The sequence below is a fragment of the Filicampus tigris genome, chromosome 2 (genome assembly GCF_054856515.1).
Source record: "Filicampus tigris isolate MCC_2025a chromosome 2, RoL_Ftig_1.0, whole genome shotgun sequence".
NCBI lineage: Eukaryota > Metazoa > Chordata > Actinopteri > Syngnathiformes > Syngnathidae > Filicampus > Filicampus tigris.
In genome coordinates, this window is record NC_141218.1 from 22,513,914 (window position 1) to 22,535,617 (window position 21,704).

A 21,704-nucleotide genomic window follows, 5' to 3' on the forward strand; every position below is an offset into this window, starting at 1 on the left:
ATATATATGTAATTCCAATTAAAATGTAATGATACCAATTATCAACCCACGAGACCCAGAAGTTTTATAGATTCAGTGTATCGAGTAGCAGATTAATATGCTCACTCAAAACATGTTAATGTCTGGCCTCATTTCAACTGATTGCTTCTTGAAAATTGGATCTCTAAGTGGGGCAGGAAATAGTGCATGGAACAATTACCGTTGGGATCCTAAATGATAAAGGTAGAAATGCTAATCCGAAAGGTATACAACACTGATACGATCTCATATGATCACATGATTTGAATTCAGCATGGGGAATGACAGAACAATAATATGATTGGTATGTTTGCTAAGCCTGAGCTTTTCTGCCCATGGCTCTTATCGTTAAAGCAATTAAATGAAATTTGACTAAGCCAGAAATCTAATGAGTTATTACTTCAGCTTTGTGATTTGTTTCACGTTTTTCCTGGTCGACTCGTGATTTGTTCACAGCCGATCCCAAAGCACAAGCGAATAAGAACCAGTTTGGGTCACTGCGGCCGCTTTAAGAAGCACACTTGCTGCAGCAGCTGCAGCAGCAGCAGCAGCAGCAGCCTCACAACGCGACGCGACGCAAAGCAGCTTCTAGACTGCAGCAGTGCACATCCTCGACCGCTGCCTCCACGCACCTGACGGTCGACCGACTGCCCTACCCAGCTTCTTCACCACAAGCCGCGTCTACGAGCGGTATGGGGGCGTCCTTAGCCAACTAGCTAGTCACCGTTTCAACGAGGTGGGGAAGGCAAGCGACAGGAGGTCCAGCAAGATGGTGTCGTGGATGATTTCGAGGATGGTCGTGTGAGTACTAGGCTGTTTTTGTTGTTGTGGTGGTCCAATGTTAGCCCAGCTGAGCGGCGTCTCCATTCATCAGCTTGTCCGCCTGATGCTGGACGTCGCGCCCCGCCAAATGACTAGGCTGGCTTCCCTTGACAGCTGTCATGCTCTGCTCCAACTCAGCCCACGCAGACAATAAAACTTAAAAGTGTCATTTCCACTAACATGACGTCGCTTTTTGCACCCTCTAATTAATGAACATGACGCGTTGTAAGCTAGTAGTCGCTGGTAGCTAACAGCTAGCCAGTAACGTTACCACCCGCCAGCATTATTGGCAGGAGTTGCTTGCGCTTTGCCCAACTGAAACAGTTTGATCACCAGCTGCGGTAAACATTGCAAACTTAGAAAGGGTAGATTTTGTTCAAATTAAACTCATCACCCTATGGGTAACACTGGTTGTTCAAATATGATGACGAGGCAGTAAACTGACATGGTTGCAGCATCTCATAAAAGCACATTTTAAACACAACGTTGTGCTGAATGGATGACAGGACGTCACAGGGTGATTCCAAGCGTTTAGGCCGCTATATAGACAGGGAATGACTCGACCAAAGTCAGCAGCTGTCACTACTGCTGCATTCCTCCTAAAATTGTGTAGCCAGATAAGGTGCCAGGTTAATCCTACTCGCAAGGTGTTTGAAAAGCAGTGGTTTTTCGTTTGCCTGTAATTATCTTCCTCTGATTGCATAAGCAGAGCTTGCAAATGGTTAGCTTTTGACAGCATCCATCTGGCTCTTCCACATTGCTGCACCTGAGGTGGAAATCCTTGAGAAGGACACATGGTAATGATGGAGAGGTGGGGCATTTGCTCTATTCAAGTTCATCAGTAGGTAGCCTCGTGCCATGCACGTGACCGAGTTCACACGTACTTGGGACGGAAGACCAACTGAAAACCCGAATAGATGCGCTGTGAATACCAACAGCTGGGGAGCAAGAGTATGTTTTGTAAATATTCATCCATGTACAAAATGATCAGGACTCACTGGACGTTAAGATGGAAGGACACTTTTCTGGTTTCTGGGAAAACGTTGGGAGTCTGTGGTTTCAATCCATTCACGTAGATGAACGTTTGTGACCCCTGAGAGAGAGAGAGAGAGAGCTTGGCTCACAATCACTGGGTTCTGGTCTGGTCTCATTGTTTCACCAAAGCTTGAAGAATATAATTGTTTCATGGTCTATACAAAACCTTGATGACCTTGTAAGCAGGGGCGTCGTGGCCATCGGGAATTTTGGGAAAATGTTTGGATTTTCCAGAATGGCTGGTCTGTGTCGTGGTCGGTTGAAGTGCGTGGCGACCACCCCCCACCCCTGTCAGCGATTAACTTTCTGAGTCTGCCGTTTGTCTAGCGCTTGCTCTTTTTTTTTTTTTTTTTTAGCAAAGATGACAATAGATTAGTGTTTTGGCAATGGCACAGGCAGATGCAACTGATTTTCAAAAGCAAATTTCTAAAGGCTCGTGATAATTCAACATTTTTTTTCCTGTTTCAAGCTACAACCAATTCGCATCACTGGAGTGCCCCCGCTTGCCGGCCTTGTACCAGTGTTCTGTCGGGTGGTTCTTCCAGCCTGTGTTTTTGCCTCCGCTGCCAAGGTTGGCGCGGATGCCGAAGGGTTCGACCTCTTCCCTGCACGTGGTGCACTCCTCTTTGACCTGCCGCTCCTCAGTGAGACCAAGTCACCATGTCTGACTTGCCGTCTTCCCACGGAGCCCCCCACACTTTGCCACCAGGGCATTCACGTTGCTAGAACCTGGTCTGTGGCCTGGTGGTTGAGGACCCCTGAAGTAGAGTATAAACATATGATTATGTGGGGCTCAGGCACAGCAACAAACAGGGCAAGATAAAGTTAACGTGTTTATTTTTGTCACGTCTAACCATGCGTCTTCGAAAATTACAATGACATGGGTGATACCAATCTGCTCAACCAATAAACGACCAGCAATGGTTTACGTCACGCATACGGTGTCAGCTCAGCTTGCTTTTAACCTCAATTTACCAGGTACTCGAAATAGTACCTTGTACATTTTAAAGGGATATAGTATGATGATGATGATAATCATTGTAGTTTCACTGGTTATTCGCCGCAGTCATCTCACTGCTTCTGTCCCATCGATGCCGCTCACCACTATGGTGAATGCACACCAGCAATAAAGCTCCCAGTTACACAGCAAGCAACTCATAGCAGACATCTAATCTCACTTCCTGACTCCGTGTGTTAGCTTGGTGTGTTTTGACAAACCACTGCCCATCATCTCAGCACTAAAGGGCTGATAATATTGAAAGCTACCAGATAAAATATGGCTCACCTGCCTTTTAAGCAGGAAGTCATTTGTTTACGTTTCAGAGTCAACACCAAGAGGCTCTGTCCTCCCTTTTTATCTCCTCTAACCCAGACTTTTTTTTCCTTTTTTTTTTTCCACAGCCTCGCCTTCGGGACGCTCTACCCAGCATATGCGTCATACAAGGCTGTCAAAACGAAGAATGTGAAGGAATATGTGAGTATCACCACCGCTGGTTACAAAATCCCAGTGCATCATTTTTGCCCCCTCAATGCTGTTCCAGTTTTAAGATGTTCGCCCCAGGTTGCTGTCAACTGTCTTTACCTCCACTGCTCAGCTCTTACTGGCTTGAGTTGGTCCATCTGTCAACAGTGTTGAACAAAACAGCAGGGCAGATTTTTGTCCAGTGGGTTTGCTGTCCATTGAAATTCACGTATTATTAAATATATGAAATTGCATTAGCCATTGATAACATGGAGGCTCGTGCTTCATCTCTATTCTCTTTTAAGTGTAGTGTCCCCAGTGTTGCATTCAAGACTTCCACAGACATCAGCTTTAGTGTGCACTGCCAGTGACATTATGTACATTTGCTCAATCAAATACAGGAACTCGTTTCTCATTCTACCTTTTGCTGAAATAGTCCAGCTTGAACACAGCCAGAGTGCTAATTTAACAGTTGTTCATTGTTGGTGCGGTAGTTGCATCGTACAGCTGTTTTTGTATCTCGCCCCTCAAGCTGAGGACTGTTTTTGTATTCAGTCTCATTACCGCGTGTGTGCAAAAGTGCTCAATGTAGTGGCAAGTAAGTGAAAACAAAGTGAGCACACCCGTGTTAAAATATTGTGTTGTGCTTGTAATAAAGCATTTAAATGGCTTTCATTGAAATTTAACAAAGTGAGCACACCCGTGTTAACACATTGTGTTGTGCTAATAAAGAGATCACTAAAAAGCATTTAAATGAAAGCAGCTTGAATAAATCTTATGCCATATATGGCATATACTTTTAAATAAAGTACGGGTAATTTATTTAACATTTTTCCATTTTTTTTTTTATGCATCACATTGGTGATGCATTTTTAAATGTACTATATTTTCTTAGTGTTTTTTGCAATTTCTTATACAAATCAGTTAATTTTACCAGAGATGTGTTCACTTTTAATGTCCATGGTATCTATAATTGTAGATTGTAAACATACATATGTTGTCAGATGGCCATTACTGCTAGTTGAGAGCAGTTAAGAAGTAACAACCCTCAAGGCATGGCTGCGTCTTAAACAAAGCGGGGTCCTCCCTGCTTACCTCATCACTGCAAAGGATGAGAGCAAGGAGGTCCGTGAGGGGGAGGAGCAGGAGCAGCAGCACGCTGGCCCGGCGCCTGGATTCGCACTCGAGAACAATCTCCTCCTTCCTGACAGGTTACCATAGCAACTCTGCCTTTCTCTCTGTCGCTACTCGAGCTGACAGCAACAGAAGGAGGAGAGTGTGTGTATGGCACCATTTTCAGAACAGTTTTGATTTCTGTTTGCTCCAGTTTGGTGTCACTGGATTCAACATGATTGTTGTATGCGTATCGACTCGATTGATTATGTTGCTGTTGTTGGAAGCCAATTTTGTGCTAAAGTGATCTCATTTTATGCAGTGATGCCCTACATTCCTTTTGTGTCTCTGGCAAATGAAGCCATGCATGCTGATGTGCATTAGCATGACTCACATATGTTGCATTTGGTGTGAGCGCATCTTGCGCTGGCACGTGATTCCCAAAATGCTGTGAGCGTTCAGGTGCCATCATATGTTTTTCCCCTGTTTGTGTTTCCATGCATTCAGGTGAAGTGGATGATGTATTGGATAGTATTTGCCTTGTTCTCCACGGCAGAGACGGCTACAGACTTGTTTCTATCATGGTGAGTTGGTAGCTGCACATGATCGGTCGGATCAGATCATCGTTCTCAGTGCGCTTTAAATAAATAAGCGCTTACATAATATCAATTGATGCATTCATGTGTTTCCAGTGCCGCGTGTGCTGGATATTTTTAACACTATCAAAGGATGGTTTGCCTTCTTAAAGTGAGCTCACTGTGACTGACGTTTCAACCCACATTTCTCTTCATTGGGTTTAATTGTACAGGTTTCCTTTTTACTTTGAGTTGAAGATCGCCTTTGTGATCTGGCTCTTGTCCCCGTACACCAAGGGCTCCAGTGTCCTCTATCGCAAGTTTGTCCACCCAACCTTGTCCAACAAGGAGAAAGTAAGGGCAGTCATTTGGTTGGTTTCCTCATTTTTCCGTATCTCTGCGTTTGGCTCTATTGGGTTTTTTTTTTGTTTTTTTTCCCCCTGCTGCAGGAGATAGACGATTACATTGCACAGGCCAAAGACCGGAGTTATGAGACCATGATGAGGTTTGGAAAGAGGGGTCTCAACTTGGCTGCTAATGCTGCAGTCACTGCAGCCACCAAGGTGAGGGTGCGGCACCGTGTATCATGTTAAGACCTTTTCACACCACACTTGGTGTTCGCCTCAGGACAGTGCGCAAAGGACTACAGTATCCCGGTGCAAGCTTGCTCATACTTAGAACTGATTGTGTAGCAGCCTACTTGGAAAGGGAAGCTTTTACTGCTAGTTGGTCAATTGCTGAAATCACTCCGCCATCCCCTCTTATTGGATGCGCTGTCTGACATCACAGCAACGTTGCTCTCAAATTTAACTTTTTTTTTTTTTTCTTCAATTTAACCCATTAAGGCCTGAATCGCCTGTCTCAACAGCTCCCCAAAACCTAAGGCCGTCTTTGGAATTACCCTCAAAAACCTGAAGTTTTCTCAGAAATTCAACACCAACAAAATAATTAATATCTCAGCCCCTGTAGATAGAAACATAATTCCAAAAGAATTTGAGAGCTTAGACACTTGGCCTTCACACAGGCCAGAGTTTATTAATCTTTACTGTTTCAATCGAAGATGTAAAAATAAAGTGTCTGCAAGAGAGACTATTTTTTTTATTTTAAAAAATCGAGTGCTAATTACCATCCTCTTTTCTGTTACACGGATGTCGATATTGTCATTGTCTACAAACATATATCTTAATGTATCACGTTTGACTGGTTCTACTGGTTCAAAGTCCACAAGCGCTTCGTCTATATCACTGCCATTACTCATTTCAGAGCTCCCGCGATGGGCGGAATCCGCCATTATGACTCGAAAGAATTCCGGAAACTTCCTCCGCGGGCTCATGACACCGTCACATGTATATCCTGATGCATTTCATTGGTTAAGAGACGGGAAAAAAAAAATGCACGTGTGCGTGCATGTTTATCACACTTGCGTAGTTTCTGATCATCAGGCTATTTTCAATATCTTACAAAGACAACCCAAGTAAATATAAAATTAAGTTTCTAAATAATGATTTTATCGATCCATTATCCGAGCCGCCTATCCTCATGAGGATCGCGGGTGTGCTGGAGCCTATCTCAATAGACGGGGGTACACCCGGAACTGGTTGCCAGCCAGTCGCAGGGCACACGTAGACGGAACAACCATCCACACTCACAATCACACCCATGGACATTTTTAGAGTGTTCAATTAACCTACCGTGCATGTTTAGGGAATGTCGGAGGAAACGCACCGAGGCATGGAGAGAACATACAAACTCCACATAGGAAGGCCCGGGCCGGATTTGAACTCACGACTTCTGCATTGTGAGGCGGATGTGCTAGCCAGTCATTCACTGTGCCGCCATGATTTAATTTTGCTTGAAATAAATGATAATTTCTCCTTGAAACTCATAACTGGTGCCACCCTTGGCAGCAAAAACTGACGATTGATGTTGATTTTGCTCGCCCTTAATTAATACGATCATTTAGAAACTGCAATTTTCATTTAATTGGGTTGGTTTGTGAGATTTTAAATTTGGCTTGATTATCTGAAACATCCAAGTGTGCCAAATATGCAAAAATACCTTTTCCACACCACTGTTTCTATACATCTAGATAGTTTTGTAGCTATAGATATCCATTTGTGAAATGTCTTGGCCTCAACATTAGAATCACCAAACGTCATTTGTCTGATGCGTGTTGTGTTGATTGCTGTGCAGGGACAGGGTGTGCTGTCAGACAAGCTGCGCAGTTTTAGCATGCAGGACCTGACACTCATCAACGCGGACGATGAGCTGTCTCTGCATTCCTCAGATGGCCGCATGAGAAGAGACTCAGTGGATGACATGAGCTCGGGGGCTAGCACGCTGCCCCGGGCCAAGAGCACCACTGCACGGCAGAGTAAGACCACATGTCCAAACGTATACATCTGGCAAATTCTCATTGAGCTGAATGCCGACTGCTCAAGACTATTTCCTCAATAGACACTGAAGAGTGTCTCTGTGTCGGCCTCACAAGCTGTGGACTGAATGCAGAAAAAGCAGTCAAGGAAATGTATCAGAGTAATTCTGATACCTATTGTAAATAAAACTAATTTGTATGAAAGTATTGGGAAGAGGATTAAAGTATTTAATTTGTGGCTGTTCCATAATAGTACTCAAGTAATAACTGGGACTACGCCAGTAATTGACACCACTCCTAAAAAGGTTTGCCATTGGTTATAGATGTCACAAAATGGCGGCAAAACACTACTTGTTTAAACAAAACTCCTTAACGCATGTCATCATGCGTTCTTGACAGCAAGTTGCCACCAGATGGCGCCAAGGCAGGACTAGTAGGTGGTTTTTGTGAAAGCTGAAATGTGTCTATGCTTGGGGGTCTTTGTGTCTTCTCTGTTGTGAAGGGTCCATATGCCCATCATACAACAGAAGCTTTAATTTAGTATTAATATATATTTTGGGTGTGGCCACATTTTATCAATACAAGGTATTTTGTCTGGGTGATATATCGTTATCATTGAAATCAAGATGAAAAGTTGTGGACTTATCACGCTTTTGCTTTATGTACAGCGCAAGCCTAGCCACATGCCTCCTTTCATGTTTGGTGTTGATCGACAGCTAAAGCCAGCCAGTGGCAATAATCTGACGGGGAGGGAGAGCGAGACACGGTTGCCCAATGTGGTGCTGTCACAAATCGACATTCAAAATGGCCAGAAGCTTTCACACGCGCAAAACATCAATTTCCGGTTTTCGAGCAAGCTAAACACAAGTGTGCGCTGCCAAGCCATAGAAATACAGTGTAAACAGTGCACATTGATTGCCAGTGCAGAAAATGCACAAACTTAATGAAGACCAAGTTCCTGGTTTGATCCGTAACGTGTCAGACAATCTGCTCAAATGTTCCATTGCTTTCCAGAATAAAAGCAAATGTTTGCAAATGTTTTATTTTGATTCAACTCAAATATAATAAGTCTGTTTTCACAGAGGACTACAGAAATATGAGAATGTTTTGAGGTGAGAGGCTGAAATTCCAGGGATTTGGACAATTTTAAATTAAACAAGGTCTCTAAACAATTAATAAATTATTTATTAATTTTATCATAGATTAGTTATCGATTAATAGCATAAGATTATCATTAAAACAGAGTAGCAGGACAGTGGTAATTGATTTTTATTTATTTTTTTAATTCGTTGCTGACTTTAATGTTGTTGACTGTCGGTAAATTCTAATTACAGTAAAACAAACGGACACTTTCTGCATCCTTTTGGATTTATATTTTTGCTTTTCCTTAAACGTTTACTGTTAGGTTACTGAACCCGTGGAAAATATCGTAATTGCATCGTTATTGAGATATCTTTCATGAATATCGGGATATTACATTTTGACCATATTGTCCAGCCTAACTAAAATGGCCTGAAAATGGTTCATAAGTCTTAAATGTGACGCTCTTAAGCCTACAGATAACCACACAGCTGTTTAATTTTTGTCATTGGTAATTGTCATTCATTTGTTGAGCCAACATAGTTTGGGAACACAGACTATCCGGTCATTTCCTCGGGAGCCTGAAAGTCTTGTTTTGGAGTGTCGTTCCATTTTGTTTGTATGCATTTTCTACTGCGCAGCTTTAAAACCAGCAAAAACCACAAGCGGTTGTGTTGCATTGCATTCAAAAATGGATCCGAGGTAGAAGCACCAAAAATATGATCTGTGTCCTGTTGACGTTTCTTTCTTTTTTTTGTTATAATCCAAATCCACAGCTCGCTCTTTGGCTTCCACGTCCCTTGCAGACGAGATATCGTCCCAACACAGCTCAGACCAATCGGATGCAAGAACTGAGCACTCTGATGAGGATGTGGGAGAAAAGGCCCCCAAGCGGACCACCACCAAAACAAGCAAGAAACCTGCTGCAAAAACAGAGGTACACGCTCACATTGCCTGTCTTGCCCTTGTCAAAAAGAAGTTAACCGTGGGCAATATAGTATTAACAATCGCCACCCCAACGACAAAACTATGATGTGAAGGCGATTCATGTTGCAGATGTGCCTTGCACAAAATCCAAATGAGCCTTGTTTGTGTAGTGGTGGGAAGTCAGAGTGAGCAAGGCCTTCTCCGTTGGTCTAAACACTATCAGATGCACTGACCTACATTCTAATATTGTTTGCATGAAATTGCATTCAATTATTACCAACAGCCTACTCCTTCATTTCATGGCATTACAAATACTGTTTGTGGATGTGAGAGATTTTTATTTTATTATTTTTTTTAGACCAATCAGAATTTAGTCTCAATAGCTCATCATATCGATCTAATCTGTCCAGGACCTTCAGAATCAGTAGTGCTGATTGATGTCATTTGAACTGCATTAGCAATGGGACTGTTTGACCTTGATGACATCAGCAGTTTTCCACCTTCTTGACATCACTGGTTTTGTGATTAATTCAAACATTTCAAGTTTTTGACATATCAGATAAATATTGATTCCTAACTGGTCCTGATGATGAATGTGGCACAGTTGCAGGCTGTTTTGTGGTTTGTATAATTGGAACATGATATTGGTGGTATAAATCGGGTAAATCCCTACTGAAGGTAATTGATGGACCGCCACTGCATTTGAGGGAGGTTCCCTAGTCTTGAATGTCAAATGCCGGCTGCGATTTTCCAGTCCGGACGCATTCCAAGCACATTCACTTTGTCAAGTGAAAAAATAGCCAGTATTTAAGAGCATTCAGTGGGAATCTACTTGCATCTCACAAGTTATTGTTCTCATGTGATATTTGCATTCTTAGGCAATTTGTGAACTATACTCTGGGTCGAGTGTCTACTCTACACAATGTAAATGCCTGTACTGTACATTGTCCTGCAACTTCACCAGCTGTTCCTGACTATTTGTCTTTGTTCTCTTCCTTCCTGTCCTGCTCCTTCCTTGGGAAGACACAAAGCAAGACGGTGAAGAAGGCACCAAAGAAAAAGCCCACAGCCATTGCCGAGACACCTCCTTGAGGGCCTCTGTCGATGTCCACGGGCATCCACTCTCGACAGCCGCAGCCTGACGGCAATCCCTCCTACGTCTGGTCTCCACATGAACACACACACACACACGCGAAGCACCAAATGCCGTCTGCATTTAGTTTTAGCTTTTGATAGTTCACACTTTTTTTGTAGGGTTACTCAGTGGTCTCTTAATATGTCTCACTGTGTAGTGAGTTTTCCCAATGGTTCTCATAATTAAAATGTTTTATTAATGTTCCTTTCTTGTTTTAGATGTTCATTGTGACTGGATTATCTGAGAAAGTAAAGTGACATGCATTAGGGATGTAGCACAAATTCAAAAATATGTTCCCAAGCAGTTCTTTTTCAATTTTGGACCTAATCTGTTGCCCGGCCAGCCAAGAGATGGTCTGCTCTAAGTGAGTCTGGCTCGACAAAGCTAAGGTTCATTCTGAAGCACCGGCATCCTTCTTTTTTTTTTTTTTTATGTGTGTACTCACTGTTGTTGCAGCCTTTTTTGTTGAGTGTGTTTTTGAACTTGAAGGTTCGAGCAACTTCTGATCATGTCTGCTGGACTTGTTTTTCACGTAATTATTGCAACTTTTGTATGTTTGGACTTGGTGAAATACATGATCTTGGCAGCACGATGGTTGCTGTGTGGAGTTTGCGTGTTCTCCCCGTGCCTGCGTGTGCTGTCGTCTCGTACTTCGTCTTCCTCTCATATTCTGAAGACACGCCTATTGGGTTACTTGAAAATTCGAAATTACCCTTAGGTGTGAATGTGACTGTGAATGGTTGTCTATACATGCCCTGTAATTGGCTGGCAACCAGTCCAGTGTGTACGCCGCCTCTTGCCAAAAGTCTGCTGGGATAGGATCAAGCGTGACTCCCAAGGACATCCACTATAGAAAATTGATGGAGCCACGCTATGTTCACAAAATTCTATCCACGTCACTCCTAATACTCAGATGTGACTGCTTTTTTTGTAGTTTAATTTGTCTCTTTTATGGCGGTTTATTTTTCTCATCCCCATTTTGTTTTGTATCTGGAAGTAGTGTCAGGACTTGGCTGCGGTATTTCTGGTGCACAGAGCTCCACAGGTGTCCCACCAGCCCGTTGCGTTTAGTTTTCTTTGGCTGCTCCTCAAATGGGATTTTAAGCATGATGCTGAAAGTGTGAAAGTAGTTTGAAAGCAACAGGGGGAGACAAAGTCCGCCTCTACGACTGACAATGTAAATAGATGACTGTAAATACAATGCGAGCTTGCTTGCCTTATCTTATTCTCTGGGCTTTCATCAGTTTACTTAATCCAGCATTTTTGGTTAAATTTCTCAAACAAGTATAGATTTAAAAGTGGAGGATAATTCTGTTTAGTTTTAAATTAAGTTGTGATTTTTATTTTCCCGCTTTCTTTTTTTTGGTGTTAAGAGACCAATTCATCGAAACACTAATCAACCCACAGGGACTTTTATACCTGGTTCCCTAGACCCAGACTGACTGAAATGTCTTGCTGCGCCCACTGCTGGAATACAATGACACTTTTTTTTTTTAATCTATTTATTGTTTACATTCTGTTTTAAGTAGTATTGTACACGAAGATGATCATATGTACAGTTGTGCAAATTCTCAAAACTCCATGTGAAACACAAAGATGTGTGTACTGGAATGGTATCATCAGTAACAAATCTGCTAATAAAGGAGAGTTGATGGACTTGTCATTTGAGTTTTTTAAATGACCTGTAGTCAGGAAAAATATTGAATACACAAATCTATTGAATTTAACCAACCTCAAGTACAGCTTGACTGTTGAAACGTTTAAGTACAGAGTACTTATTTGTACAGGCTGTACGTGAGGGAGGCCTTCAACAGAGGTGTACATTCGTCTATGCTTTAGCCCTTCCATGAGTTCTCGTCTATATTTCAGACCCGCCCGGTCGGTCTGGGTCAGACAAACGACGTCGAGAACGGACTTACCGGCACCACGTCACGTGCAGGTGCCCCACTCCTGACACGCAGCCAAACAGAAAAAAAATTAAACAATGTTGTATACCTTACCTTACCGTAGATGTAATGACATGTGCCTCATATTGTTTTTATTTCACTGGTGTGTGTGTGTGTGTGCGCGTGCGTGCGCGCGCGTGCGCGCGCGTGTGCGCGTGCGTTTGTTGTGTGTTGGTTGTTTTTATTTGATATTTTTTCTTTATTTGGCGGTGTCTGCTTGTTGCGACACCTGCGTGTGATGTGAAAATTATATTCTCGATGCCGATTGGCTGTCGCCGACGAGGGACGGACTGTGACCACATGCTCCGGCCTGGAATACCGCCCATAAGTTATAGACTGATAGATGATGCCCAGCTGGTCCTTTGTGACAAGCAGATCTACATCCAGAAAGGAAAGTAGCAAGACGGATGAATGGGAAAAGAGTGGCAGACGCCACCATCTTGTCATTCCACATGTATCACGTGTGTCTCAGAAAGATTTTCAACCGGATGCGCTTCAAACTTGGTAACACCCTGAGACAAAGGCTGCTACACCCCAGAGAGTGGACACCCCATACTCAGAAAAGCAATCTGGTTTATGCAGTCAAGTGCAATGAGGAATGCCAAGACACCTCGTACATATATCGGGGAAACCAAACAACCACTGAGCTGGCGCATGGCACATCACAGACTGGCTAACTTTTCAGGTCAAGACTCAGCTGTCTTCCTGCATCTCAAAGAGAAGGAGTACTCTTTTGAGGACAAAAGAGGAGGGAGAGAGGCCATCTTCGTGAAGGTGGTAAGAACATCTGTAAACAGAGGTTTACGACACCACCTATCCACCATATCGTCGCTGTCCTGTGAAAGACATTTATGTCCGTTTTTTTGTGTCCGTCTTTCCCCGTTGGAATGGCGTGCCTCCATTGTGGAGCATAAATAGTTGGGGTTTCCACACCAACTCAGGCTAGTCAGTTCTAACCAATCCTTGTTGCATGAACTGATAAGGCCTCTTGGATGAGAGGTGAACCCGTCTTTTAAGACAACCAGAGCAGTCCATTTGCAATCAATTTCAGATGCCCTGAAAAAGAAATGACCTGGATGAATGAGCGTGTCCACAAGCATATTTAACTTGTAATAAATACGGTACAAAACGTTTGTTTTTTAAACATTTAATTGCAATTTTACTTAATTATTTGCAATAAATTTGAATACAATCATTGGGTCATTTATTTTTATTTTCCTTATATTTAGGCATAATGTTAATGTTCGAACTGCATAATGTTACAATGCCTCACAATAATAAATTATACATTATTTATAGCAGGAAACCAAAGTGTTGTTTTTGACACTACTACTTTGCTATTTTGTAATGTTGGTTATATCGTGGTGGTACACTAAAAAAGCGAAAAACATTTTGAGTTGAGCAATTCAACTACCGATAAGTTGCGAAAATTGGCTTTCCTGCATTTCACAACAAAGAAGAGTTTACAGAACATTTGTCCCTTTCATTGAACCTCAACTGAAAGATATGAGTAAAAACAACTTACCGTAATTTCTTTGTTGCACTAAATAATAGTGTTGCCATGAATGTCAGTCATTTTTATTTTATAAGTTTTTCCAACTTAAATGACTGCTTTAGGCCCAAACATCCAAGTTGTGTTTTTTACAACTTGGACAGTATGTATTTATTATTAAGTGGTACTTGGGAGCCCCGGTACAGTAATATTAGCAGTGTCAAACAACGTGTAATGCAAAAATTGAACACCTGGCGACGCCCTTAACCTGATAAAGACCAGAGAGTCTGGGTGGGTCCTCCCGCAAGCTTAAAGTGGGCGACCCCACTTGGTGCTGTGCCATCTGTTGTGCAGGAGTGTCCCAGTGCGTAAACACTTGGATCAGGGAATTTTTTTCCTATTCACGAGTCATTCAAGCTGGAGGATGCCATGCGGCGCTTGCGGCCCCTAAGGTCATGTCTTTTAACCCCAACATGTCTCGTGATGTGACCTTTTTGGGGCTGCTGAAGTGTAAGGAGGCCCCCCTACGACGTCCCCCTGCCTTTGAGATATACCGTTCTCGACAGCTTATGTAACACATCACCTAAACTAGAGGGACGTTTGTGTGTCGATTTGAATCACTCCACTCAATAAAGCAAGTGTGGGCGCATTTGAGAGAATTTTGGTTGGGATGCCTTTTGCACCCTCATGAGGATAAGAGGTTTGGATGATTGATGGATGGGTGCCTTTTCCTGCTTTTGTGAGTGTATGTGGACTGTGTTCAATGCAACATCAGAACCCAAATCAGAGTCATCTTTATTGGCAAAGTAAGCACACAAGGAATTTCTCTCTGGTGGTTGAGTCACTCTAGTACCGTAGCCCCTAATATATATATATATATATATATATATATATATATATATATATATATATGACAAACTGTACATGTAGAAGATATAGACAAATATTCAAAGTACAGGGAGTCATTAAACAATATAGAGTGTGCGGTAGTGCAGACTGATCAACAGCAGAATTGTGCTTTTACAAGCATGCTTTATGCTCAATTTTCAATCAGCAGCATCATACATAAGCATTAAATTAATACCCCTTCTCATAGTATCAAAAAAAATCCATTAGTGTCCTTGTAAGCCTATCTTAAACCACATTGTAATTATAGCCTTATAAAATTATTTGTATCATTTATTTCTGTGGAACAAGTTACAACATCCACACAACACCACCCCAAAATCATGTCTAATCACCAATTTAACTAAAAATCGCAAATTTATTATGCTGTCATCGATTAGTTTGGACATGTCGGAGCAGCCAGTCATGCCCATCAACGTTTGTGCTCACAGCGAGCCCCGGACAAGAGAAAAGGCTTTTATATTTCACAAAACTCAACGACTGTGGTTAACATCATGAGCCATGAGTGATCTAATATTATTATTATTTTTTTTAAATAAGCTGACTAGACTGTGTAATAGGTAGAAATTAATCTGCACAAAAACGTACCTTTGTGACTGACGGCGTTCTTTCTGCCTAACAGCTATTGATTTTTAAGAAAACAGCCGCATGTCAAATGTATCTAATCTAGCTATTTTTTTTTAAACAAAACCAAACATAGACTTCCAATCTTGAGGTGACATAATGCTAGGAGGCTCCCGCAGAGTCAAGAAGAGGTGGAGTTGAATGGAGACACTTCCCAGACAGTAAAATGTCCAAAAGAGTTCATAAATTTGCTCACAAGCTATATTCAACACTTAAGATTAGTTACCGGTAATAATTTGTGAAAATAACACACCATAGGAATTGACTATTAGTATCATTTTGTGCAAATATTCACCATATTTGGAAACATGCGGTCTCTTTTTGACAGTGTAATATACATACATTACCCTTCAATTGATTATTTCATATATGGTTAACAACAAATTTAATTTGAAATCAAAAGTCATGGAAAATTGAGGTATGCAAATATTAGAGTATTGAACTGTTTGTTCAACTTAATTTCTTCAGTGAGCCGCTACCTGTCCGGCCGCACCCAGTTTGTTTGAATGAAATCATTCAAATCCCATGCATCCCCCGTTTGTTCTGGTGTCCCACAAGGCTTTATCTTAGGCCCCCTTCTTTTTATTATCTATATTATACCTCTTGCCAATATGTTTCACAAATTCAACATACACTTTTACCGTGATGCGGATGACGTCAAAAGAAAAATGACAATTTTTTTTTTTTTCAAGCTGTAACTCATTGGCTTTGTCTTGAAGAACATGAATCAAAACAAATGTTCAATGACCGCATACTGTACACCCACCCTACGCATTTATATTACAGGTGTTTGGGTCCGCTGGACCCGGGGCTAATAAAAGTGTGAAAAGTGTAGGTCCTGTGTACCTTCACTCTGGCTTCCTTCTTTCTGGGGCGACAGAAGGGTGTTTTCTGGCCCTCCTGCTCCCGCACAAAGTTGCAACATTATAAACAATTCAACTCCCAACATTGTCTGCTCTTACATTGCCTCACATATTACCTTTCTCTTGCAGGAATCAAACTTTATTTTCTTATACTCTACCCCATCTGCAAATTGATACTGATATTGTGTGTGTGTGTGTGTGTGTGTGTTTGTGCCTGCGCTTGTGTGTGCGTTGTGTTTGTTTTGTTTCTGCCCCTCAGACTCTCGCACAAATTTGCAATATTATTGAAATTATCAACATCATTTCCTTTTACATTCCCGCACATTTTACCCTCTGTCTTACAGGAACCAAACATTATTTTCTCATACCCTATCCCACCTGCTAATTAGATGCCTAATACTAAAAATATGGCTTCGCCAGTATTGTTTCTTTATCACAACTGATCAAGATGGCCAAAAGACTATCTACTGAGAGGGCTTTGCAATTGATTTTGGAAGAGAGAGAAGCTTCTGATGATTATGTTGAGGAAGAGGTTTCAGAATGTGAAGATCACATTTCTGAAAATTCAGAGTCTGACAGTGACTTTGAAGAAGATGAGTTTGTGTACCATGCAGTTAGTTTCAAAACGAAGACAAAGAGCCTGTCAGCAGCCAGCACTGGGACGAGAACAAGTGCACCAGATAGCAAGTGAAGAAATATATGTATGTCAAAAAATGGTTCAATTGAATGGTCTTCTCGCCCAGGAAATGAGCCACCCCGCAGAGCTGCTAATGTTACAAGGATGGAACCAGGGCCAACCCGGCTGGCAGTTACTTATGTGCAGGACATCAAGTCTTCATTTGATCTTTTCATCCCAGATTCCTTCCAGAAAATTGTTCTGGGTTGCTCTAATCTTGAAGGAAAGCATGTTTTTCAAGAGAGGTGGAAGGAGATCATCAAAACTAATTTATATGCCTACTTTGGTGTTCTTATCCTTGCTGGGGGATGTGGGATGTAGAAACTGGCAGGGCACTTTTCTATGCAAGGTCTCAGGAAAACTTCCACAAAATTTCCAGGATTATCCATTTCGATATCCGAGACGACAAACCAGCTCAATGGCAGAGAGACAAGCTAGTCTAGACAGGGTGGGTAAGTGGGTACACCTGAGGAGGTGTTTTCCAACCCTGGGCCTAATGTCACCATTGATGAGCAGCTGATGCCATTTAGTGGTCGCTGCCCCTTTAGGCAGTATATACCATCTAAACCTGCAAAATATGGTATAAAGATCTGGGCTGCCTGTGACGTCACTTCCTCTTATGCTTGGAATTTATAAGTCTATACAGGGAAACCTCATGGAGGGCCTCTGAGAAAAATCAAGCGATGAGGGTTGTGCACGACTTGACTCAGGGACTCCATGGACACAATATCACAAGTGACATTTTTTTTTACCTCACACAAGTTAGGACAAAAGCTCCTAAAGAGAAAATTGAGCATGGTGGGAACAATAGAGAAAAACAAACCTGAGCTCCCAACCCAACTGCTGACTATGAAGAATGTCAAGTCCTCCAAGTTTTTGTACACAGCTGACCCAACCCTGGTCTACTATGTGCCAAAGAAAGGTGAGAATGTGGTACTCATGAGTGCGCTACACGGGGATGGGAGAATTTGTGACCAGGAGCATCAAAAGCCTGAGATCATTATGGATTACAATGCCGCAAAAGTAGGTGGACAACATGGACAAGCTGCTGCAAAAGGAGGACTCAACACTGGCCACTGGTAATATTCGTCGTTGACATGGTGAACATATCAGCATTCAACGACTTTATAATCGGGATGGCCCTGAACACTGAGTGGAACAGGGAGAGCTCCAGAGGAGACGCCTCTTTCTCGAGGAACCGGGAAAGGAATTAGTGAGACCTCAAGTCCTCCAAGAACAGCAGCGTCCGCAGCCATCATGAGGAGAATTCGCGAGAATGATGCTGGTGCACCATCCACCTGACCTACAGAACCACCATCTGCCGAGCCTGGAGTAAATGTGGTGCTGTAGGAGTAAACGTCTTACATTTATGCCTTGCAAGAGAGAGGCGTAACACCTTCTGATCGTTTTGTTGTTCTAGGTTATGGTCAGCAGAAACAAAAAGAAGCGCTGCGAAGTCCGTGGACCCAAGTTGGACAGGAAAACTCAATATACATGCAACAAGTGGAAGAAATACATATGCAACAGATAAAACTCTGCCCCTCATGTTTTGTATTGGCTGGCATAAACGGGTAAAGAATTCAATGGGTCCAAAGTGCATTCACTTGTATAAAATGACCTGAATTAGTTATATGTCTATTGAAGTTCAATTGAATAAAAATCAACAGTTGTGAAAATTCTTGCTTCATTTGTAAATGTATTTTTTTCCCACTCAACTTCACTTGATAATAACGTTTTTTTTTTTTGATTATATTTTAAAAAAAAAAAGGTGTTGCACATTATTTTATAAATGTGATCTAAAAAAGTTAAAGGGCTAACATTAACCATTTTTGCTGGTCATACTACTTGGCATTGGGATGAAATAAACATCTATTGAGTATTTGAACAGAAAATGATTTTGTGTTGTTTTGAAAACCCCAAATTCTAGGGGGTCCACTAGACCCATGAACACTGGCTGAGTAACAAAAATATGAACACCACACTAGTTCTCACCCAATTTTCTACAGCTCAACAGTGATAAAACTGAACTCCTACTGATGGGTACCAAGCCCCCCTCAAACCACTACAAAAATTACAACTCTTCAGAACTCTGCTGCTCGCATTATTACGAGGACGCCCATCACCTACCACATCACTCCAGCTTTACAACAACTCCACGGGCCAGTACCGTATTCAATACAAAACGCTGCTCTGCCCCTTCAAGGCCATAAACAAGCTTGCTCCTAAATATCTCTCGGACCTCCTTCGCATTGCTACATCCTCTCGCTCCCTCAGATCTTCGTCCTCCCTCCACCTCTCTGTCCCTTCAGCCGCTCTGCCCCCCGTCTTTGGAACTCACCAACACCTGACCTCCGTAACACAGACTCATTATCCCTCTTTAAAAGGAGACTCAAAACACACCTATTCCGGACTACTTACTAACTTTAATGTTGCCCATATCACTTGCTATTTTAATTTATGTTTTATGTTCCGTTATTTTATTGTACTGATTTTAATTATGTTGCACTGTTAATTATATATATATAACTTGAGTGCCCTGAAAGGTGCCCATAATGAATTATTATTATTATTATTATTATTATTATTATTATTAAATTGGTTGTCTATAGACCATTTTATTGTTTGCATAAACGCATGGCAAACTTGTTGCCAACATTTGCGTATCTGATCTTCTCCGGCAAGTCTATTGCCAGCTGGAATGCTCGTGAGCCTCTGTCTGAACACAAAACTAGGATTTGAGTTTTTCCCTCACTAATGCACCTGATGACTGCCTTTTCAACTGTCATTCCTCGACAGAGTTAGTAGTTAAAGCGGATGACACGCCGCCAACCGCCTTCTCTGAACTAAATGTTGTTACTTCTTGCTTTGCCTTTGTAGCGCTTCTGTTTGCCTTCTCTCTGTCTCCACTTCTTGTTATTCCCCCCCCCCAACTCTTTTATCTATTTCCATCTTCTCTCCTCCAGCGCAGCATTAGATAGGATGGGGAGGTATCCATAGCAACGTGGTTGTGTGTGAGCGCGTAGCCTTTTGTCCGAGACACAATGTGGTAATTACCAGAGCTTACCTCTGCACTAATTAACCGTCACTGTGGTAATTCGAGGGGTCAAGTGAGCAGGAAAATTGGCTCACCTCCTGAGCATCATCTCCTCCATCCACCCCTCGTCCATTTCTCCTCCACTGACAACCTCACACTTCCGCTCTCTTTTTCATACCTGGCTGTCAGCCTTCTTGACTGCAGGAAGGCCACCACTCTTCTCGCGATGAACATCTTCCTGTTGTTGTCTAGGTTGGGAATATCATAAATTTCACTATTCTTTGGCGGTTGTCCTAAAAAAAAAGAAACCCAGCCGCTCCCCCACCCTTGCCTGCTCCACTGGATTGGGCAGACATACAACTGGCTACCAATCAGGGGTGGAGCTTTTGACCTTCACAGCCTCCAGGATCTTCCAACACCGTCTGATTAGCTTACCTTGGACAAACATCCATGTTATTATGTGCCTTTAGGTGACAGTGATAAAGAACCTTATTCCAAACAATACAGAATGCTTAAAAAGTCTTTAGAAATAGACACTTAAAACATGCATGGAAAGGTCCTTTCCAGGAAAAAAAAAAAAAAAAAAAAAATATATATATATATATATATATATATATATATATATATATATATATATATATATATATATATATATATATGTATATAATTCTTTTTTTTAAACATTGATTCGGTATGTTTTCGGCACAAAAAATATATCTAAATATTTAAATATGTTTATTTTTAAAAGATGACAAGTAAATGGTACATTTTTTAAGGAAAACGTAAATAAAAGCAAACCATTCGGGTGATATTCTAAGGAATTACACCAGAATAAAAAATACAAAGTGCAAAGAAACGTGCAAAGTATGTTTATAAGGAACTGCAAACAGACCCCACGGGTGGATATTGTGACGCTGGCCAGGGCTGTTATAGATCATTGCTGTGATGTGGGCACTTGGAGACCGTCTTCCACCTCGTAATATAATAAAGACGATGATAATAATGATGCAATCAGTGAATTGATTTCTACAACGATTCAGAGGCTTTGATGCACACTGTTGTCATATTTCTGAATGAAATACAATAGCATCCGACACACATATCAGCGGAGTGCAGAATCTGTCTGCCTGCTCCTCGATCAAATTCACCAAACTCGCCTTACACCACCTGCGCCACAACTGAGACCTGGTTTCTCCGAAAGTCTAGTCTGCTTTTTGTTACCAAATTGTCATGTGCACTGGAGACGGTGGTCAGGCCAAATTCCCGAACACAGTAAATTAGACTTGCCCCGGCATGAAAATGAAGATGTTTTTGCGCTGAGTGCACATGTGCTGCCCACCAAAATAGAGCTCTGAGTGTTTGCGGGAACACACACTGGCTGAGCCTAGTCTGCAGAAAACCTCATTGGTCTACTACTATCATAAGCCACTACACCCTCGGGTCATGTGACACCTCTAATGTTACTGTTACTCATGTTCAAACTGAAATGGGTAAAAGAGCGTTTAGTTATTCTGCACCATCTCCTTGAAGCTGAAACTAGCATTTCGCCCACTTTTTGCTGGTTTAGAAGACAGAACAAAAATTAATTAGACAGTGCCTGGGTTTTTAATTGCCATTTCATT

General features: G+C 41.9%; 1 protein-coding gene across 1 annotated transcript; it reads left to right on the top strand.

The window, feature by feature from the left end:
• The first annotated feature begins 534 nt into the window (after positions 1-534).
• Positions 535-12,197, top strand: reep2 (receptor accessory protein 2). The gene is made up of 8 exons (XM_086024025.1): positions 535-819; positions 3,277-3,349; positions 4,958-5,034; positions 5,259-5,379; positions 5,475-5,588; positions 7,219-7,399; positions 9,256-9,416; positions 10,430-12,197. Exons 1-8 carry the CDS (start codon positions 788-790, stop codon positions 10,496-10,498), a joined length of 828 nt encoding a protein of 275 aa, XP_085880151.1. The 5' UTR covers positions 535-787; the 3' UTR covers positions 10,499-12,197.
• The last annotated feature ends 9,507 nt before the right edge of the window (positions 12,198-21,704 follow it).